Below are 22,592 nucleotides of genomic sequence, written 5' to 3'. Positions count from 1 at the left end.
CTTAGGTTAGATGAAGAAATTGAGACATCAAAGTCTGTTGACTTCAAAACTCTATTAGTGTTTAAAGTTAGTGTTGTTACAAGGAGTCCAACATCCCTGGACTGAGAATTGACCAGGTAGGAGCAATTCTGGGATGGTTTGAAGACCATTTCAAAATCATAATAAAAATTATTGTATAGTTACTATTTGATGGATATCTACCAAGGTCAGAGACTGTTCTAAGCACTTCACTATTAACTCTCCCTATATAACCTCACTGACTCTTTGAAGTATATACTCTTAGTATTTCCATCTTGCAGATGTGGAAACAGAGGCACAGAGCTATAGAATCTTGACAGAAGCCAGAGCTTATATTGACAAGATCATCTCCAGCCAAACAGGGGAGTGAACTGGCAGCACCCCCCCTCCTGCATGCCCCCCCCCCCGCCACCAATGCAGGGTTCTACACTCAGTCCCCCAACAAAACTTCCTGAAGAGCCAGGTGCCAGCTGGAGCTGGGGGCTCCTGGGCTGTGATTGGCTGCCATTATTGTGGTTAGCCCTCCGTGGTGGGGGAGGCTGGGAAGGGCAGTGGAAGCTGATAAATAGCGCAGCAGTCTGTTCTGAGGGACAAGAGAGCCAGGAGGGAGAGGAGAACACACTTGGCTTTCTTGTTGGTATCCAATAATATCAACCGAACTACAGACATCCCAACACTTTGCCCAGGCAGCCTGCTGAGCAAGGTAACACTCAGACTTTTCCTGCCTTGAGTTACATATTTATTTACATTTTTATGTTTCTAATCAGAAATACTTGGGCTTTTTTTTTTGCCTTGCAGGGGATGAAGGGAGGGAGAGAGGGATGCTGACATCAATTGGATTTGGCTCTCCAGTGTATGACAATAGAAAAGAACAAGATACCAAGTTTAGGAAGGCACAGTAGATTCATAGAGAAGATGCAGACTACCTGAGTGACTATAAATGAATGTTGCAGGCAGAGGAAGGGTTGAAGGTGTGCTTCTTGAATGAATGAGTCAACAAAGCAGCAGAAGGAAAGGTGTGAGTCTCTGGGGGGAAAAATACTGTGCTAGTCCAGGCAGGAAAGATGATCAGGAGCAAACAAATTGCAGGGTGGGAGTACATGTGTACTTTCCCAGCTATTGCCAAGTATTGCTGGGATGTGTTTGAATCAGATTGGACTAAGGAGGAGACCAGTATTTTTCAAAGGGTGACCTGTGGGCCACTCTCAGCAGGATCACTAGGATGTGTGTTAAACAATACAGTTTCTGGACTCCATCCCTTATAAATGGAATCAGACTCTCTGGGAGCTGATGATCTGCGTGTGTGTGTGTGTGTGTGTGTGTGTGTGTGTGTGTGTGTGTATTGTTTTTAAACACAAGCTCCCTAAGGATTGTGATACCTAATAATTTTGAGACCACTGTAGAAACCCTGCTTTGACGTTATGGCCTTGAGCCAGGATTCCTGACCAGGGCTTGTAACAATACACTTCTCTTTCTGAAGTGGTTCAAGCAATACGTTGCCTGGAGGAAACTTGGGGTTAATTTGTTGCTGCCTGAGACTTAGAAAAAGGCTTTAGATGCTGCCAACTTTTGGCTGATGGTGCCGGGCAAGTTGTAGACAATAGTATGTGTGGAGTGAATGCATGAATGAGTGGAATAGATGCCGCAATGAGGGGTCATACATTAGTCACTTAGAAATTGTGTGTAGACCAAGTTGAATATGTTAAGAGGGGAAACTGAGGACCAAGTCCTAGGATGTACGTGTGTGTAGGGTTTCCATTACTCTCCTGAAGGAAGTAATGATAGTGGTCACCACCAGTGACAGCTCTGCCCCGTCCAAGCCACACCAGACTGGTGTGTGCAGATGTCTCTGTGCCTTTTTAGAATCTGAGGCTGGTCTACTGCAGAGACGTTTTGTTAGAAGCGAGGAGATCAAGCATTTGCAAGATTCCCAAGCATGAAAACAATATGACGACAAGAGAACTCTTTTCTAACTTCACGCTGTCTACCGGTTTATATTTTAGTCCCCTCTCTACATGCTTCCCAGAAAAGAAAGATAAACTAAGGATGGTGGTCAGATTTGAGATTTAGCCAGGTCTGAAACTTCCCTGCGGGCAAATTTAGAAAGAAATATGAAAAAGTGACTATGGATATACATGTAAATCTAGTCTTTAAAACATTTTCCCCTAAATTGAATTGATGACAAAAATTTTAAAAATAATGTTTTTTGTTAAAAATTCAAATCATATAAGAATGAATAAAATAGAAAATGAAGAGAGACCTTCTTACCAGCACCAATTCTATTTTCTAAGGAGTGGACAAGGTTAAGACTTTAGTGCATGTCCTTCAGAATCTCTGTATTTTCAGGTACACTCAAACATGAACAAATTTGCATAAAGGAGCTATATGCTATTGCTATATGCTATTGTTGCTCTGTTCTCTGCTTTGTCATGTGGGCATCTTGCTGTAATGTTGATGCATATCAAAATTGCACATATACATCAATACATATAGAAATGTTAAATTTCTGTCTTGTATTCCATTCTATACTGGACCATAGTTTAATAATGATCTATTGGTGATTATTTGTACTGTTTCCTATTTTTAAAGTAACAACTTTTAAAAACAAATCTTTCTTTCTATCTCCACGTATGTGGGAATAACCTATGGAATGTTTATTCCCACAAGAATAACATGTGGGAATGTTTCTATAGCATAACTTTCTAAAAGCAGATATATTGCACCAAAGACAATACGTATTTAAGCTTTTTATAGGCATTGCTAAGTTTTCCGCTGGAGATATTGCACCAATGTACATGCCTCCCTAAAATGTCTGAAGATGTTTTCATTTCCCCATGCCTTAATTAAAGCTGAGTAATATCAATATTTTTAATCTTTGCTAATTATATAGATAAAAATATCTCATTAGCTCTTAAAAGTTCTATCTTCTTTTAAAAGTAATACATGGTAATTTTAGGAAAAGTAAAAAATCATAGGTGAGGATAAAAAACAAACAAACCCCAGAATATCTATAGCTTCCACAGACCACTACTATTAGCATTTTGGTGAATATTTCCTAAAAACAAGAATAACAGCTCCCCGCCCCCCACCTTCTTGCTTCTAGTTTGAATAAACTTTTAGAAGTTGCGTTGAAAAACAATCTAATAAATACATTTGCTTTGGACCTCAAGCACTGATAACTTCTTGTTGATGGCACTCTTTCTATGGTGGTATTTAGGTAAACGTATTTTGGTAGACTCTGGTATATCATTACAGGCCAGTGGGAGTCAGCAGAGCAGCAGGGAGGGAGGGAAGATATAGATACAGAGACCCTTCCAACATGCCTGGTGCTTGACTAACTCAACTGTGATTAGCTCCAGAGAGGGTCATTATTATCTTGGAATTCCAGACAACGAGTGCATTCAACAAAGACTTGGAAAGGAAAGGCTAAAGGAATGAAAAGACACATGGGAATGTGGTCAAACCAACAGGACAGGGTGACCTGACTCAGGATAGAATTTAGGAACATCAATGAAGCATAAACCAATTTGAGGTATTTGTTGGGTTGCTGCTGAAATATTTTTGAGGTTAGTGAGACTTGGAAATAGTTTGAAATTTGTTTAATTCTCACACAATTCTGCATATGGAACAGTTTAACAGTATTTTCCCTTTAACCAAGTCTTGGAAATTGGCATTTAGCTTTTATGAAAAAATCAATCTCTGACGCATAATGCTTGCAAGATGAGATGAACTTCCATAGTTTAAAGGATGACCTAAAAAGAAACTTTGTTGGCTGCAGTCAGGATTAACCCTTGTGCTCCCCTCTCCCGTACCACCCGTGTGTTCACCTGAGGAGTAGCTTCCATGACCACATCACTTTGGTTAGTTAATTAATTGAGTGGGAGAAGTATTGCCTGATATAATTGATGGGTCAAAAGTATTCACCCAGGCAAATCTGGGAGAGAAAGATGGTGGTTTGAAAATATGATTGCTGTTTTTCCAATTAGCGGCACTAAAGAATTTTGCAAGTATTGGGCTGATTGGGTCTAGAAAGGATCCAAATGGCATTTTTCAGACTTTTTTCCTACAGCACTATTGATGTCTGCACCACAACCCAGATTTGTAGGCTTTCCTGGCCTATGAAATGGCCAATGTCTTTTGTTTTTGTTATTGCCAGAAGATAAATATTACTCCTACCTCTTGCTACAAGATATAGAGCTAATGACCATTGCCTGGTAATGACTTTCAGGATGGCAGCCCAATAAACACCTCAAAGTTGCTTATGGTTATATCTGGAACGACTTGAATTTTTCATCTTAAAAGTCCTGTGGAATCTTGGTATGTGCCCACTGCGGTTTATTGCAGGTTTGGAGAATAATGTAGGTTTTGGTTCGAATATAGACACAGCCCTATAATTTGCAGCAGTGTCCACTAATTAAAACTGTAAGCAAAATTACTATCCATGATTCTTCTTATTAGTTTGCATTCATAAACCTCAAAATTCACTTCATCCTTCAAGTAGTGAGTAATTACTTTCTTTGGGTTAGTAGCTTTATCATCCCTTTATGACCCATTTGGAAGAAATAAACTACCAACCTCTGGGAGTCTGCTTTAAAAAGCTGGAAATATATTGTCCAGCGAGTGCAATGAGGCTAATGCAACCTGAAAAATACGACTTTTCTCTGGTTTTAGTAGCCAGTTTTTCCTTGCATGTATTGAGCAAGTAACTATTGAGCACTAAGGTGTACTAGGAAACTTGGGGAGACAGAGATGAATCATTCAAAGGTTCTGTCCTCAAGGAACCTATGATTTGGGTGGGAAGCAAATAAGATGGTACATGTGTATATATGATGAACCATGGGTGGTGTGTGCATTTCGGTACACGGTATGGAGACCAGAAGCAGTGTCAGAACAGGGGAGGACTCTGTGCTCTGCTGTATGATCAGCATCTAAAGTAGGATATTAAAGTAGGAGGTTTAATAAGTCACTTTTTGGACGAATTAATGAGTGAATATTTGAATGTATTAATTTGTATGCCTGCCGAGATACCTCCATGGGATCTGGACATCTTTTTCCTAATATGACTTGTTTTCATTGTTCCCAGGCACCTCAGCCAGCATGGCTGTCTCTTTGCCACCCACTCTGGGACTCAGTTCGGCCCCAGATGAAATCCAGCACCCACATATTAAATTTTCTGAGTGGAAATTTAAGCTGTTCAGGGTGAGATCCTTAGAAAAGGCACCCGAAGAAGCTCACACGGAAAAGAAGGAGTCCTCTGAGGGGAAACTCCCTCTAGAGCAGTCTCCTGCAGCCCTGGACAAGGCTGGTGGTGAGAAGCCGGCCTTGACGCAGCCAGCATTGAAGCCTCACCCTAAGTTTTTGAGGAAATTCCGCGACGATGGGAAGGCAAGAGACAAAGCCATCCACCAGGCCAACCTTCGGCATCTCTGCCGCATCTGTGGGAATTCTTTTAAGAGTGGTGAACATAGTAGGAGATATCCAGTCCACGGGCCCGTGGATGGTAAAACCCAAGTCCTTTTACGAAAGAAGGAAAAGAGAGCCACTTCCTGGCCAGACCTCATTGCCAAGGTTTTCCGGATCGATGTGAAGGCAGATGTTGACTCCATCCACCCCACTGAGTTCTGCCATAACTGCTGGAGCGTCATGCACAGGAAGTTCAGCAGCGCCCCATGTGAGGTCTACTTCCCGAGGAATGCAACCATGGAGTGGCACCCCCACACACCATCCTGTGACATCTGCCACACTCCCCGTCGGGGACTCAAGAGGAAGGGTCTTGAGCCAAACGCGCAGCTCAGCAAAAAACTCAAAACCGTGCTTGACCAAGCAAGACAAGCACGCCAGCGCAAGAAGAGAGCCCAGGCAAGGACCAGTAGCAAGGAAGTGATGAAGCAGATCGCCAACTGCAGTAAGATCCATCTTAGCACCAAGCTCCTTGCAGTGGACTTCCCGGCCCACTTTGTGAAATCTATCTCCTGCCAGATTTGTGAACACATTCTGGCCGACCCCGTGGAGACCAACTGCAAGCACGTATTTTGCAGGATCTGCATTCTCAGATGCCTCAAAGTCATGGGCAGCTATTGTCCCTCTTGCAGATATCCCTGCTTCCCAACTGACCTGGAGAGTCCAGTGAAGTCCTTTCTGAGCATCTTGAATTCCCTGATGGTGAAATGTCCCGCGCAAGAGTGCAATGAGGAGGTCAGCTTGGAAAAATATAATCACCATGTAGCAAGCCACAAGGACTGCAAAGAGACTTTTGTGCATATTAATAAAGGAGGCCGGCCCCGCCAGCATCTCCTGTCCCTGACCCGGAGGGCTCAGAAGCACCGTCTCAGGGAGCTCAAGCTCCAGGTCAAGGCCTTTGCTGACAAAGAAGAAGGCGGAGATGTCAAGTCCGTGTGCCTGACCTTGTTCCTGCTGGCGCTGAGGGCGAGAAATGAGCACAGACAAGCCGATGAGCTGGAGGCCATCATGCAGGGACGTGGCTCTGGCCTGCAGCCAGCTGTTTGCTTGGCCATCCGCATCAACACCTTCCTCAGCTGTAGCCAGTACCACAAGATGTACAGGACAGTGAAAGCCATCACGGGGAGGCAGATTTTTCAGCCTTTGCACGCCCTTCGCAGCGCCGAGAAGGTCCTTCTGCCGGGCTACCACCCCTTTGAGTGGCAGCCGCCTCTGAAGAACGTGTCTTCCAGCACCGACGTGGGCATTATTGATGGGCTGTCTGGACTGTCCTCCTCTGTGGATGATTACCCCGTGGACACCATTGCAAAGCGGTTTCGCTATGATTCAGCGTTGGTGTCTGCTCTGATGGACATGGAAGAAGACATCTTGGAAGGCATGAAAGCCCAAGACCTCGATGACTACCTGAATGGCCCCTTCACCGTGGTGGTGAAGGAGTCTTGTGATGGAATGGGAGATGTGAGCGAGAAGCATGGGAGTGGGCCAGTGGTCCCCGAAAAGGCAGTTCGGTTCTCCTTCACAGTCATGAAGATTACCGTGGCCCATGGCTCACAGGATGTGAAGGTGTTTGAGGAAGCCAAGCCTAACTCTGAACTGTGTTGCAAGCCCTTGTGCCTTATGCTGGCAGATGAGTCCGACCACGAGACCCTGACGGCCATCCTGAGCCCTCTCATCGCCGAGAGGGAGGCCATGAAGAGCAGCGAATTAATGCTGGAGATGGGAGGCATCCTCCGGACTTTCAAGTTCATCTTCAGGGGCACCGGATATGATGAGAAACTTGTCCGCGAAGTGGAAGGCCTGGAGGCTTCTGGCTCCGTCTACATCTGCACCCTTTGTGATGCCACCCGCCTGGAGGCTTCTCAAAACCTTGTCTTCCACTCCATAACCAGAAGCCATGCCGAAAACCTGGAGCGCTATGAGGTCTGGCGATCCAACCCCTACCACGAGTCTGTGGAAGAACTCCGGGATCGGGTGAAAGGGGTCTCGGCCAAGCCCTTCATCGAGACAGTCCCTTCCATAGATGCCCTCCACTGTGACATTGGCAATGCGGCCGAGTTCTACAAGATCTTCCAGCTAGAGATCGGGGAGGTGTATAGGAATCCCAACGCCTCCAAGGAGGAGAGGAAAAGGTGGCAGGCCACGCTGGACAAGCATCTCCGGAAGAAGATGAACCTCAAACCCATCATGAGGATGAATGGCAACTTTGCCAGGAAGCTCATGACCAAAGAGACTGTTGAGGCCGTTTGTGAGTTAATCCCCTCCGAGGAGAGACACGAAGCTCTGAGGGAGCTGATGGACCTTTATCTGAAGATGAAACCCGTGTGGCGATCGTCATGCCCGGCTAAAGAGTGCCCAGAATCCCTCTGCCAGTATAGTTTCAATTCCCAGCGTTTTGCTGAGCTCCTCTCGACCAAGTTCAAGTATAGATACGAGGGCAAGATCACCAATTATTTTCACAAAACCCTGGCACATGTCCCTGAAATTATTGAGAGGGATGGCTCCATCGGGGCCTGGGCAAGTGAGGGCAATGAGTCTGGCAATAAACTGTTCAGGCGCTTCCGGAAAATGAATGCCAGGCAGTCGAAGTGCTACGAAATGGAAGATGTCTTGAAACATCACTGGCTGTATACCTCCAAATACCTCCAGAAGTTTATGAATGCTCATAATGCCTTAAAAAATTCCGGGTTTACCATAAACTCGCAGGCAAGTTTAGAGGACCCATTAGGCCTAGAGGACTCTCTGGAAACTCAAGATTCAATGGAATTTTAAGCAGGGCAGCCGTGTATGAGTTGGTTTTGCAAATGAGTTTTCCTTTGGGTTGCGCTGAGGTCTTCTCCTAGCACCCTTCGGTCTCGTGTGCGGGGCTTCACCATTCGAGAGGTGGTAGGTTGGAGAGGCCACCGGGGCTAAAACCATGTCAGGAATGGTAGCTGATGAGCCGATTGCTTGTGCTGTTTAGGGAGTTCAGAGAAGCAACAGGAGAAATCAGTTATTTGAAAAGCTCAATAACTCAGAACAGAAGTAACTGCAGGGGACCAGAGATTAACAAGATATGTGTGTGTGTGTGTCATTTATTATCGTTTGTATTGAGATACAAGTGTTTTCTATATCAATTTTGTAGAATTCTTTATTTTGTAATGTTCACATATCCTGGCTTATTTTACAGGATATGAAAGAGCTTTTCAGATTTCTCTAATAATAATAATAACAACAACAATATCTTACATTTGTATGGAACAATGACCCTTACAAAGGATATTTAATGTGTTTTCTCATTTGGGACATACAGAAATACCTTATATCCAGAAAAATGTTTGGAAAATTAAACTTTTCCTAGGTTTAAATGATGTCTCTATTGGAACCTTAAAAGGTTAGGACGTCATCTACTGCCAAGCATTTTTAAATAATGAACTTTAAAGAATACAGCTGTTAGCTACAGTTAGTTATTGAATCTTTTGGTAATATATGCCTACTTAGCTATCAGGAACCAGTTGTGATTTTTATTTTTACTTTTTAATTTTGATTAATTTAATCTCCAAATGTTTTGTTCTATAATTTCAGAGCCACAGAGGCTTCTAAAACCTGGGTTTGCTCACTGTGTAAAAACAGATTTAATAACTTGGTGTACATACCCACCATATTTTCTATATATGATACCTGGATCAATTTTATGAAATCCAGGTTTCCCGGGATCTTTCTCTCTGCAATATATTACTCTTTCTTTTTTTTTTTTTTTTAAAAAAAGTTAATTTTAGTGAACTTCTGTTTTCTCTCTGCAATATATTACTCTTTCTTTTTTATAAAAAAAATTAATTTTAGTGAACTTCTGTATGTTTTTAAAAAATATTTTTATTGATTTCAGAGAGGAAGGGAGAGGGAGAGAGAGATAGAAACATCAATAATGAGAGAGAATCATTGACTGGCTGCCTCCTGCACGCTCCCTACTGGGATCAAACCTGCAACTTGGGCATGTGTCTCCAGGCTGACACTCTATCCACTGAGCAAAACCAGCTAGGGCATGTGTTAGTTACTCTTTCTATCCAGCTACTGAGATTTTTGTAGCTGGATACCTTTGGACTTCTCCCACTTGCTAAGTTTAGGTACAGCCTGCTCACAGTACAGTGGAAGAGTTAACATTTGGAGAGTGTTTTTATTTTATGGCACTTTTGGAATACTTTTACATTTATTTTGCCTGATGTTTCTGTGGGGTAGACATAGACATTGCTATTATCCCTATTTGATGGAGGGTTAAATGATTTGCCCAAAGTCATAAGGGTAATAGATACCTGACCTGGAATTTGAACTCAGGCCTTTTGTCTCCAAATGCCATGTTCTTTCTACCACAACAATTCACTGAGTTGTTTTTTTTTTTAATAAGGCAGGATCGGACTTGCTTAGGACCCACCATTAATCCCTACAGTTCATAATTCTGGGATTATGTTTCTTGGAGGCAGGGATGGGTGGGTTTTAAGCTATTGGTGTGCTTTAGGACTTTTGCTAGAAAGTGATGCTAAAGCTCCCAAGAGCCTCCAGACTTCTGGTGGTTTCAGTTATTTGGAAACTATTGTCTGCATCCCTTAGGAATTTGGGACTTGCCAATTGCTGGCAATTTAGAGCAGGCATGGGATTTTATGTGTAGGGAGTCAAAGTGATATGTTAGTGTTAATTAGTTTTTCCTTCTTTTGATTTTATTGTCTGTGTCACGCTTCATACAAAATATATATCAAGGAGCTTTGTAATTTAGTTGTCAAACATGCATCAGTGACATTTTCCTAAGTGATATGCATTTGGTGTTTTTAATGGGGATTGAGCCCAGTATTTTGTCATTTAATAAATATAGCAGTTTTTTTTATTACTTTTTATGTATAGAATATATGTAAATCACGACATTTGTAATTTAGTCATCAAAACCATATACATATGTCAGTTTTCTTTTTTTCTTGAAAAATGAAAGTTTTGCATTTTATAAATGAATGGACTTCTAAGCCACCCATTTTTTTTTCATCCTGTTGAATGCTTACAGCATGTCTCTGTGCTAATACACAGAGGAATTCATGCCATTAGCCTACTCCCCAAAGCATGCTGGCTCTGGTTTGTGGATTTCCCCCCATTTCCACTGTTACTCAATTGGTGGCACTATAAATACTTTCCAGCATTAAATTCCCTTTTTCTAGCCTTGTAGGAACAATTTTGAGTGCATGTGACTAACAGCATGATTTCCAGCACAACCATCCCTCTGATCCCTCAATCACATCACATTTCGATAAACCCCAGGAACATCTGGCCACGGGAATTTCAATATGTGGAAATGCTGCCTGTGGTTGTCTTTGCCCTCGTTGTTGAGGCCACAATATCGCAGGCCCTGGTTTCATGCTCCACTTTGACTTGTGACAATGCGCATTGTAAATGCAATCACAGACTCCAGGGACACGCAGCACAGGGAATGGAGCATTTCTTTGAAGTATAGGTGGGAGCTTCGCAAGTGCAATGCCTTTTCCTCCCGCGAAACCGATTCTACAAGTTTTCCTTCCAGCCCACCGAGGGGCACTGCAGGGACCAGCGATAATGGCTGATGAAAATGGATGAATGGTCTGTGTGAAGTCAAAAAGCACTTTGGGATGAATAAACGCGCTCCGAGAAGCAAGAGCAGGAGGAAAAGATGTCTTTTCCTTCCATGTGAACTGGAATTTAGTTTTGCCTCAATTTGTTTTCACAAAATATAGATGAAGATAAAGATTTTGGGTGAGCGTGTGAGTCTTGCATTACATCAAACAGAATTCAGATTCCACACAGCTGGGAGCTAGGATCTGTAAGCACCAGTGGTGGTTTGGAGGAACAAATCACCCCTCGGATGCAATGGTTTTTGATTGCATATTTGCACGTATCTTCAGTTATTGTATGAGAGAGGGTCTATCCTTTCAAAGCTGAGAGATTTTAAATGAGTGGCTATTTGTCCCTATTTTTTTTTTCTTTAACTACAGTAATTTACCTCAGATCATTTTTGGTGAGATCTTTTCTTTTTGTGGCATTGTAGTTCACTTTATTTTCTTACAAATAATCACAGTTTGTTTCATGAACTTTGTTTGAGGGAAAGTTCAGGTAGCAGGATGAAATGGATTTATTTGATGTGGGGAGACCTATATTTCCATGTCATATGTTTTCAAATTCAATGAAGCATGTGTTTCGATACTTATTTTTATATTTTAATATTTCTACTCCTCATTAATATTATGGTTACTATTAACAATGTTATGTTTAAGTATTTGAAATAAAAGTTTAAAATTTGGAAGTAATGAGTATTGTGATTTATTTTCAAATAGTAATATTGAGTCCAACATTTGAAAAATGAAGTAACACCTATTTTTCTTGAGGGAAACACAAAATAAATTTGTTGATCTGTAGAATAAAGGGCAACAGAATTGTGATGATGAGTATCATTTATCCTAATGCAGAATGAGACAATTTGGTCTTGGTTACTTGAGGTGAATAGTTAGCCTTTGAAAATTGTCAGGTTTGCAAATCAGTGGGTTTTAACTCCTTTCAGAATCTGATAAAAATATGGATCTGTTCCCTAGAAAATTCACATATTCATAAACTCAACATTTTGGTCGGAGAGGATGACTTGTCCAGGGCTATGCAGACATTGGCAGAACTGAGCTGAAACCCAGGTTCTTTCATCCAGTGCTTTTCCTAGTGATAACAATAACGACAGCAGCAATGGCTACCACTTAGCAAACAGTGTGGCAAGCACTCTGCATATGGAGTTCTCACTGGATCCTTTTGGAGTTGGTACTAATCTTCTCTCCATGCTACACTCAAGGTCATGGAAGCTTATTTCAGATAGAAAATGGCCAAGTCACCTCTACACAATTTCCCCTCTGCTTGCGTCCTCCTCCCCTTAGCACCGCTCAGTCATCTCTCTGTCATCTACAGGAGACATCCTAGTTCCCTTCTACTCAGAACTGAGAGTCAGCCGGGCTGCCTCTGTGACCATACAGCTTTAAAACACCAAAGTATGCTTGTATTTGTTGGTAAATAGCTTGTGCGCCAAGGCCCCCACTACCCTTCCCTATTCCAGCAGCTCTGCCTCATCCTCCAGAAACCCACAATCCAGCAAGTGGCAGGTTAACTCCAGCACAACAGGAGCCTCATGGATCCAGCACCAGGCTAGCATCTTCTTCGCTTTACTTTACTTTTTTACTAGTATTTCCTTGCCTTGTTTCATTCTCCCCCCCCAACTTTTTTGGGGGTATAATGGGCAAACAAAATTATATACGTATTTAAAGGTGCAACATGATGAGTTGATATACATATGCATTGTAAAATACCAAGTTAATTAATGCATCCAATACCTCACATACTTATTGTGTGGTGTGTGTGTGTGTTTGTGTGTGTGTGTGTGTGTGTGTGTGTATGGTGAGAACATTTAAGATCTGTCTTAACAAATTTTAAGTGTATAATATCAGTAACTATAATCACTACCTTGTACACTAGTTCCTCAGAACTAAAACTCATAACTGAAAGTTGGTACTCTTTGGCCAATTATTTGAATGTTACCTTTGAATTTAAAAATGAAGTATCTTATCTGGCCAGTGTGGTTCAGTGATTGAATGTCAACCCATGAACCAGGAAGTCATGGCTCAATTCCTGATTTGGGCACATGCCTCAGGTTGCAGGCTCGAACCCCAGTAGGTGGCACGCAGGAGGCAGCTGATCAATGATTCTCTCGTCATTGATGTTTCTATCTCTCCCACCCTTCCTCTTTGAAATAAATTAAAAATAATGAAGTATTTCCTTACCCTTGAAGACCCAGCTATATTCTATATTGTTCCCGGTACTTTTTTGAACTACTGCAGCCTATATTTTAAACAAGTATTTATAGAATGCCTTCTATGAGCAGGCAATGGGTGCTTGGCACTGGAGCTACAGTAACACAGATGGTTATGGCTCACAAAGACTTTGGGGGAGGTGACATCACCAGCAATAAACCTAATAAATGCATGACTACACACTCTAGCTGGCTTCATGAAGGGAAAGTGCCAGGTGCAATAAAAATACAATATAGCACAACGGGGTTTAATCTGGGGAACCAAATAAACCGCCTAGGAAGGAGGAACCTTTAGGAGGAGACTGGTAGAATGAGTGGATGGAGACAGGTGAGAGGTGATGGACTGGAGAACACTTAGACTGTGAGCAGATGCTGAGGCAGGATGTTCTGGAACAAAAGGAAGGGCCTTCCTGTAGGAGCTGATCAAGCGAAGGTGAGGGAGGGGCTAGTGCGTGTGGAGAATCAGGCAGAGGCCTCATTGCACAGGAACAGGTTGATTGGGTCATGACTTTAGTTTATTTTTGTTTTAAAGCAACAACAGATGGTTTTTTAAAAAATGTTTTTAAAATTTGATTTTTAGAGAGGAACAGAGAGAGAAACATTGATTGGCTGCCTCCTGCATTTCTCCCGCCCTCCTCCCCCTCCCCCAGCTGAGGATCAGGCCTGCCTGGAAACCGAACCAGGGACTCCTTGGTTCATGGGTTCATGCTCAACCACTGAACAACACCGGCTGGGCTAGGTCAAGACTTTCAATTCTACCCCAAATGCAAATGGAAACCATTGAAGAGTTTGAGGCAGACAACTGATACAGTCCACGGCCAGAGAGGAGTGGGATACGAGCAGAATGCATTAGGAAGGTGTTAAGTGTGAGGGGATTTGTCCAAGAGTGAGAAAAGTTATGCCTACACATTTAAATGACGGAGTGGCAGCTTCAAACATCTTGACATGTTCTGCATGTCCTCCTGCACACATCTGATGCCCTCCGACGACTGTGCCCCACCGGGAGGAGGTGAAGGGAGGTTCTGTGGGCGCCTCCCTGGCAGACTCATCCTCTCATGAAGTCATCATTCCTTCCCCTGACTTGTTTCCTTCTTTCTCATGGAAACTTCCTTTTCCTTCTGGCTTTTACCCAATCATTTTTTCCCCCCTGCTGATGGTGACAATGCCATCTCAAAATACATACTGACTTGCTGTTACAAAAAAGGGAAAGTGTTCCTGCATGGATACCCAATTTTAAATTTGTCACCAGTTGCTTAAGTGTATTTATTTTCTATCACTTTCCTGCCTTGCCCCCTTGCCTCATTCTACAGTGAGACTGTAACTTCCCCAAAGATCGGGCTCCATTTTTACATTTCTTTTGCAGGTCCCATCATATTTTGTGTAGACCTTGGACTGTCTATAAATGCTTACTGGTGGATACCCCAAAGAGGCTACTCGGCTCTTTATCCTTAAGCTATACATGCTAATCAGCTTTTTAAAAGGAATGTTATTGGTAAGTTTTCCTATCTAGTCTCACAAAATTATGACTTAAATAAATACACATCTACTAGATTGACATCTGGAGAGAGAATGAGGTATTAGTTCTTTTAGAAATAAGATCCCTACGTTAGGTGTTTCCTGACAGAAGTAGGTTTGGCAAAAGCTGGCATCATCTATGCTAAATTCCCAGTCAAAAAGCAATATTCTATGCTATGGTGGAATTTGGTAGCATATAAATTATTTGGAATTCTTGTCACTGGGGATTAGAATGGCTGCCTTTTCTACCTAAATTTACCATGATATCCATTCTAAACCTGTGTGACCTCTTTTCACTACAAAAGAGAATAAATTTAATCAAGACCTCACCCTAGTGCAGTACATTTTTGTTTTTTTTGTTTGTTTCCAAGCTCTGCGGGATGAGATAGTTTGATTGGTAAAGATATTTGGAACAAGGGATGCATTTCCATATCTCATCTTTCACTTATTAAGGAATCAGAAGGATAGTGAGACAACAACTACAGAAGTGAGTACATTTCAGTTGATATACAGTGAACTTAATTCAATGGAAATTTATTGAGCATTAACTAATGTACCAGAAACAGGGTTTGGTATTAAGAATACACACACATATATATGTATAGGTTGTCTCGTGTGTGTGTGTGTGTGTGTGTGTGTGTGTGTGTGTGTGTGTATCTTAGTGTTATGTTAGACAAAGAATAGGTTGTCCTTACTGGAATATAGATGGAATTCACCAATCAATTTAATTTAATTCAATTCAGTTCAACTGCCCTTTAGAAGCCTACAATAGGCCAGGCATAATGCTTAAGTACTGGGAATACCAAAATAATGAAGTCACCATTTGAGTTCTCATGAAATTCATAGTTGGTTAAAGTCAGACACTTAGTATACTTAATAAATAATAGTTTACTGGTTTAGGTGTAAGAGTAGAAATCATTAGATGATGCTGAAACAGTATTGAGGAGAGATGATGAAGTCTGTGTAGTGTGACAATAATTTGAGATACTATTTAATTTAATAAAAATGCTATTCTGTAATTCTCTTACAAAATGAGTTTAAATTTCAGAACATGTCTGAAAATGACATTGCCCTTTTAAATAATATTCCCTAAAGATAATATTTTAAAAGATTTCACTAACTTGGATAAGTAAAATTTTCTTATATTTGAACAATGGATATTAATAAAAACCTTAGTATGTGGCTCTTTTACTATGTTTATTAACACTATATCTTTGTACATGTATTTTACATTTTGATTCTTCTTCAAAGAACTAATGAATGAATGACAATTTTACTTTTTCTAATCTGTAGACAAATCAAGATAAGAGTTTGTATCTGCCTCTAGAAGGAATAACTCTTTTGAACTTGGTGAAGGATATTTTAGCTCTACTAGTAACTTATGTCAGTTTCTACTAACAGATAGAAAAGAAATTACCGGGATCCTGAGACTATTAAATAGTATAATTTTGCCCTTCATAGGGTAACTGTAAATGTTAATAATTGGAATAAATCAATATAAACAGGAGGCATTTTAATATTTTATTATTTTCATGTAGATGGTACAAATAACAAAAAATCAAAACAATGGCACAGCAAATTGTTCAAAAGGAATATTCATCAAACAACATTACTGAAACAACGTTAACATGATTTAATTTATTCAAGTTAATTTTAACATCTAAGACATGGAGCTGTTAGGGATAAAAGAACTTGGGTTCCAGGGTTTTATCTTTTGTATGGTTCATATTTTTCAAAAATTTGCAATAGTAACTTACATTGTGGACTCTCAATGAAGACTGATGACAAGAGTCTATAGCTTAGGCTCTTGGGTTAAGGTAAAACTCCTTTCCAGAAAAATACTTTGGGGGGGGGGGGGGTATATTTTTAAAGGGTCATAAAATAAAATAAAAAAAAACAACCTGAGGGAAAATTATTTGATGGGTTAAGGTAAAACTCCTTTCCAGAAAAATACTTTTGGGGGGGGGGGAGATATTTGTTTCAAAGGTCATCTAATTATCGATTGATGTCTCTAAGCCTCAAAAGTAACAGTCCTTTTAACTTGCATTCTAGAAAGTATTTTATTGAACCTTAACAAGCTCACTGATTTTACAGTTTCACTGGCAGCAAACTCCTCATATTAACTAGACATATACACAAATTATTTCCCTTTGTTTGAAGTCCTCCACCTGTTAACTATAGGAAATCCTTTAAACTTTTTATTTTGGGGGAAAATAAACAATACTGTCCTTCTCTGTGAGATTTATCCCCTACTCCCTAATTTTTTTAGTGTACTCACACTCATTTTCTTTTTTTTTCAGAGTACTAAGCATCAGTGAACTGATTCTCTCCAAGAATCAGTTCAAGTGACTGGCTTTGGTTTATCATTTGTATACCATATGATGAGGAATCCTTCAAGGAAAGTTCATGCAGATACTTGATAAAAATTTAACTAACTTGATGATTGTTCCTTTTCTATTTATTCATGCCAATGGAGTCTATCTGTCTATCTTATTATTACTAATTCTGCATTTAAGATTCTTTGAAGAAATTCAGATCAGAAATATTCATTTAAGATACCTTTGAGTAAAATATTTTCAGTTACTTAGTACTGTATTATAAGTACTTTTTACTGGTACCAAATTTCATCTAACTAAAAGCAAATGCAGACATTTTCAATAAAGGAAAGGATGAATATACTTTTATCATTGCTATGATTCTTTATAATTGGTTTAAAAACTCGATGCACTTGAATCTGGAAGGTTTTTGTGAAACTAATCAAACAACCTTCTAAGAAAGGATTTCTTGGCAGGAGTAAGAATTTTCCCAGAACCCTTTTTGTGGAGGGATTTCAGTGGAGGCCTTTTTAAGGGGGGAACTTGTTTTGGGGTTTGCAATGCTCTTGCTATCTTCACATGCTCATTGCAGTAATACTTGTTGCTTCCTTCCGACAGCTGGATGAGTGTGCGTTCCGCCAGATCCATGCACTGGGCATGGACCCAGTGCCCATCTCCATGAGAGCAATAGATCATGGCAGGCTTGTTCAGCTCAGTTGAATAAAATGGTACCCAAGTGTTGATATCGACATCACAAGTAGAGCAGCATGTAATCCAGTAGCCAGTTACAGACTCATCTTCCTCATCATCTTCATTATAGGTGTCAAACTCGTCATCACCATTGAAACTATTTGCTTCTGCACTGAAACAAAATTCTTCTGAGTCTTCAAAGGGCGTGGAGTCCCCTGGGTCTTCTGTTGATGTCTGACTATTGGTGAATGTTTTCTGATCTTCATTCACATCGTCTTCTGCACATTTCAACATGTAGAAATAGTATGTTTCTGAAACAGCTTGTTTATTGTCTCCTGGTATGCCAAGGAAAACAGTTCCATTGCCCATGTTGTTTCCAAACCATATCTTGCTGTGCTTAATATCTGGGGTCCAATCTGGGGTCTCCATCTCTCGAATCTCTATCTTGTTGTCTTCAAAAGAGATGATGTTGCAGACCATTCTTTTTTGATTTTCAAGCTGATAGCCACCCACAATAACAAATTCATCATTGTTTGTCTGAGTCAGGATTGCACTGGAGACAGAGATTCCTCCCGGCAAAACTGTGCAATTCACAGCTGGGCTACCCAGAGGGAGATCAACCCTTATTCTGTATAGGTTGGCAGGGCGGATGTTATTGGCAAGTGAATGTCCTCCTAAAATATAAATGGTATCATTTCTGGCAATGGAGACATGGAAAGATAGCCCATCCTGAAGTTCTGGAAGAATGTATGATGTAGAGCACCCAAATTCAAAATCCACCAAGAAAACATGGGGCAGGCAGTCTGCTACAGTATTCCATTTTTCTGTGGTTCTCTGGGCAGAAGGTATGTATGACCGCCCTCCAAAGACAACACCCATGCTCTTCCCTCGACTATATACCACATCAATGGAGTGACCGTATCTGGCTTCAGGAACATCTCCTACCAAGTCTTTCTCAGTGCAGCGAAAAGTAACTTTTTTGTTGTTCTTGCACACAACAGACATAACATACATCTTATCTGAAAGCTCATTGTTTGGTGTTTTCCCTCCGTGGATAATGTATTGTTGCCTTTCAGACTCTAAGCCTCCTTTGAATGTGCAAATGGCTGGGTAGCGAAGAGGCGGAAGGTAGCAGGAATCCTTAGAGAAAACTGCAGGCTTCAATTTGAGATTATTATGTTTTACATCAAAATGAAAAACTCCAGTGGGGCAGGACCTCTTGGGCCAGCCTTTTTGGCCGAAGAAGAAAACTTGTCCATCAAAATTCATTAGTGAGAAGCCCGGTTGAATTAAGGCTATGTTATTACTGACTGTAACCATCTGAAGTGACATATTTTCTGATTGTGGATAGTTCTTTTATCTGAAAGAATTACAAAAAGAATGAACTTACTAAAACTCTTTCTATAAATAACTGTGTTTAGATCCCCTCACACGAAGAAAGCATGTTTTAAACAAAAGTTCCTCCACAAGCTTGTAGTGGGACTGAATTAGTACAATCCAGGCAGTTAGGTAAGCAAAGAGCCACAGAACCTTCCTGTCTAAATACAATGCAAGCAGCTGGGACACGTTTTAGAATTGGACAATCCTCCCTTAGATTTCTGGGAATTGTAGTCCTTTTTCCTTAAAACTCACCACTTAACGTCAGAAAGAACTACATTTCCCAGGAATCAGTTCTCTATGGGTTGCATGGTTAAGACAGGGTCCGTTGCTCCGGAGGGGAGACTCCTAGGATGTTTGTTTGTTTGTTTTTTTTCTGAAGGACGACGTCAAAAGTGCGAGGTGACTAGATTTGGAGCCAGAGCGGAAATCTAGGGATTGTGAGGTGAGAGTCGCTACCGCAGCCCCAACATCCGGGTCAGGGAACTCTGCAGCACCGGGAGCCGCGGAAGCCAGCCCTCTGCCCACGGGTCCCGGGTGCTGCGCCCGGGGACTCTTAAACTGGCGACCTAGGAGGAAGAACAGTTGCTCCGGCCAGAGTGGGGTTGCCTGGAAACCGGAGCCTGAAGGACGCCAGGCCGGGGTGTCCTGGCAGAGGGCTACCTGGAAGCGGTGGCGCTCCGCAAGGAATCGCACCCCTGGGCATCCTCAGGTGGCCGGGGCTGGGAGGTCAGGCGGGCACTGAGGTTGGAAAAGCCGTGACTGTTTTTGCAGAACAGAAAGGCGAGTCTCAGAATACCTGGAGTGCAGGGTAGAAACGACCTGATAATGATTTTACCATTCCTGTACTTAGTCATGAAAATATACATTAATTAGACTTTGAGTGCCACGCCAAAGGCCCTTTGTTTTCTCAACTGTGCTTGCTCTGGGTTTTAGGGTTCTTTTAGCGAAGCAGAGAAGACCCCTAAACCACTATCTCTCTTTCTCCCCTTCCCTCTCACTTCTTCCCACCCCCTCTCCCTTTCTGAAAATAGAGTTAGTGGCTGTTAATTCAGACCTCTCTTTCCAGCCCAAAACATTTGAAGTAATTCTTTAGTGACCCTGAAGCAGGCATTAAGCCAAGAGGTGCCACAATTATCCAGGATTTAATATTTGTATTACAGTATTTTTTCCAAAGGTATCTGCTAGGTGAAGTAAGCTTGATGAATTTCTATTTTTATTATTGTCACCTACCTTAGAGAGATGTCAGGAACCTTAATGAAGAAGCACCTTCCCTGTTTGCAGAGTGAAGTCCTAGGCACTACAAGGAGAAAGGAAACAAAATAGCACAGATTCCTTGACTTTTAAGAGTAAATTGTTAATATGCTTCATAAAACAGTGGCTGACAGTAGGACTCTGAAGGCTGACTGGCTGTATTCAATTCAGCTCATGGCTCTGCCACTAAGTACGTGAATGTGGGCAAGTAATTTGACATCTCTCTGCTTCAGTTTCCTCATCTGTGAAATGGGATAATTATTTTACCTACTTCATAGGTTGGTAAGTCTCGATTAATAAATTAATGCACACATATAAAGGACTTAGAGCAGGACTTTTCACACGGTACATGATAGTTGTTATGATTATACTTGAACTTATCAAAAGGAAGGTTGTTAGTACACAGTTACCTGCTGGTCATGGCTGATCATATTTATAATACTAAGATGATTAAAAGGGCTTTAGGATTCGGGAATCTGGTCTGTAGGTATAGACTGGTAATTATTTTTAGACTAATGAAAATTGGATAAGCATATGCAGTGGAGATGCTGGTGATGGGTTCAATTTAGATCAAAGGAAATATTTCACCTTTCTTGTGACCCTTTCTGTAACCCCTCATTAAATATGCAGACTTATATTGGATTGTCTGAGTCCAAGTCTGGGCTCTAAACCTAGTTGCTCTAGAACCATCTTGGACAAGTTACTTTCCCCCTGTCTTTTCATATCTGTAAAATGAGGATAATATTAGTATCTATATATTGGTCTTATAAAAATATATATTTTTATTGATTTCAGAGAGGAAGGGAGAGGGAGAGAGAGATAGAAGCATCAATGATGAGAGAGAATAATTGATTGGCTGCCTCCTGCACGACCCCTACTGGGGATCGAGCCCAGTAGGCATGTGCCCTTGACTGGAATTGAACTCGGGACCCTTCAGTCCACAGGCCAGTGCTCTATCCACTGAGCAAAACTGGCTAAGGCTACATTGGGTTGCTTTGAAGATTAAATGGGGGTAATGTAAATCCCTGTGTATGTAAATCTCATAGCAGAGTGCCTCGCACATAATAAGTATTCAGTAAATGTTGATACTATAATTTATTTTTATACTCCCTCCAAAGGTTCCTGGGACTATTTAGGATCTATGGTCAGTCTGAGATGTTGGTGGGGCTTTCTGCCTTGAATTACTTCTGTAATCGGATGTAATTAATTGCTAAATATCCTTTCTACCCATTAGTTTTAGTTGGGAGAGTCCTCAAGGTAAGATCTTTTAATAATCAATCATCCTGTGGGTTATTAAACCAAGTGAGAAATGAATGGTGAATGAGACGGACTGTTGCTAAAGTGATGAAAGCAAGCTTCTCCACTGATGAAGGCTGTTTCTAGGATATAAAGCAGCCCATCCAGGGTGAACATACGCCAAGGACACTTGGTTTTAAGCAGCAAGCTTTTAAAAAAACTGTTTTCATTGCAGCCCATTGGCTTCAGGGTAAGGTTGTCATAGAGATATCGGCTTCTCACGAGTGAAAACATGATTAACGTAGATGAAACAGAAACATTTTCTTGGGCAAGGCATAAGGAATACTACCCGTTTGTTGTAGCTTAGTTCAGATTCCTAAAGGTTTTTGACCTGTTCTCTCTTTGCTGCCCTGCCGTTGGCCCACCTCATCATTTCAGGGACCTAAAAACAACACTCAAGTTTACTTCTGTAAGATGAATTAACGCCTCTTGTAACACAGCTCAGCTATTGGTGTACTTAATGTTAGATCCGTTTGTTGTAGCTTAGTTCAGATTCCTAAAGGTTTTTGACCTGTTCTCTCTTTGCTGCCCTGCTGTTGGCCCCCCTCATCATTTCAGGGACCAAAGTACAACACTCAAGTTTACTTCTGTTAAGATGAATTAACGCCTCCTGTAACACAGTTCAGCTGTTGGTGTACTTAATGTTAGATTACCCATAACTGAACCGTGACCAGATAACTTAGGTATGTAAAGAATAAACAGGAACATTGAAGGTGTTTTCACATTATTTTGCAATATTTATTTAGTTTTTGAAATTTTGCTTTATTCACTTGAATATGTTTTTACTAGAATAGACTATTGTATATTTTCCATGGTTTTAATATGCCTATATTAGTGAC

The 22,592-nt window shown here is 41.1% G+C and overlaps 4 protein-coding genes across 4 annotated transcripts in view; 2 read left to right on the top strand and 2 right to left on the bottom strand.

Annotated features, from left to right (window-relative positions):
- Positions 1 to 624: 624 nt before the first annotated feature.
- RAG1 (recombination activating gene 1) lies at positions 625 to 8,538 on the top strand. Its single transcript, XM_006756100.2, has 2 exons — positions 625 to 721; positions 5,102 to 8,538. The coding sequence occupies exon 2, from the start codon at positions 5,116 to 5,118 to the stop codon at positions 8,245 to 8,247; it is 3,132 nt and encodes a 1,043-aa protein (XP_006756163.1). The 5' UTR covers positions 625 to 721; positions 5,102 to 5,115; the 3' UTR covers positions 8,248 to 8,538.
- Positions 8,539 to 15,152: 6,614 nt separating this feature from the next.
- Positions 15,153 to 22,592, bottom strand: part of LOC107181881 (axonemal dynein light chain domain-containing protein 1-like) — a 12,664-nt gene continuing 5,224 nt past the window's right edge. The window contains exon 2 of the mRNA XM_015559006.1: positions 15,153 to 15,194. Coding sequence (XP_015414492.1) covers positions 15,153 to 15,194 — 42 coding nt within the window. The remainder of the gene's footprint in view (positions 15,195 to 22,592) is intronic.
- Positions 17,110 to 22,592, bottom strand: part of RAG2 (recombination activating gene 2) — a 6,285-nt gene continuing 802 nt past the window's right edge. Inside the window, exon 2 of the mRNA XM_006756099.2 lies at positions 17,110 to 19,186. Within this exon, the coding sequence (XP_006756162.1) occupies positions 17,575 to 19,158 (1,584 nt within the window). The 5' untranslated portion in view covers positions 19,159 to 19,186 and the 3' untranslated portion in view covers positions 17,110 to 17,574. The remainder of the gene's footprint in view (positions 19,187 to 22,592) is intronic.
- The window catches only part of LOC102771601 (chromosome unknown open reading frame, human C11orf74), a 59,905-nt gene continuing 56,815 nt past the window's right edge, over positions 19,503 to 22,592 (top strand). The window contains exon 1 of the mRNA XM_015559005.1: positions 19,503 to 19,648. The gene's annotated coding sequence lies outside the window, so the exon portion shown is untranslated. The remainder of the gene's footprint in view (positions 19,649 to 22,592) is intronic.

Source organism: Myotis davidii, unplaced genomic scaffold, assembly GCF_000327345.1.
Source record: "Myotis davidii unplaced genomic scaffold, ASM32734v1 scaffold94, whole genome shotgun sequence".
NCBI classification, from domain to species: Eukaryota; Metazoa; Chordata; class Mammalia; order Chiroptera; family Vespertilionidae; genus Myotis; species Myotis davidii.
This window is presented reverse-complemented; position numbering and strand designations above follow the sequence as displayed.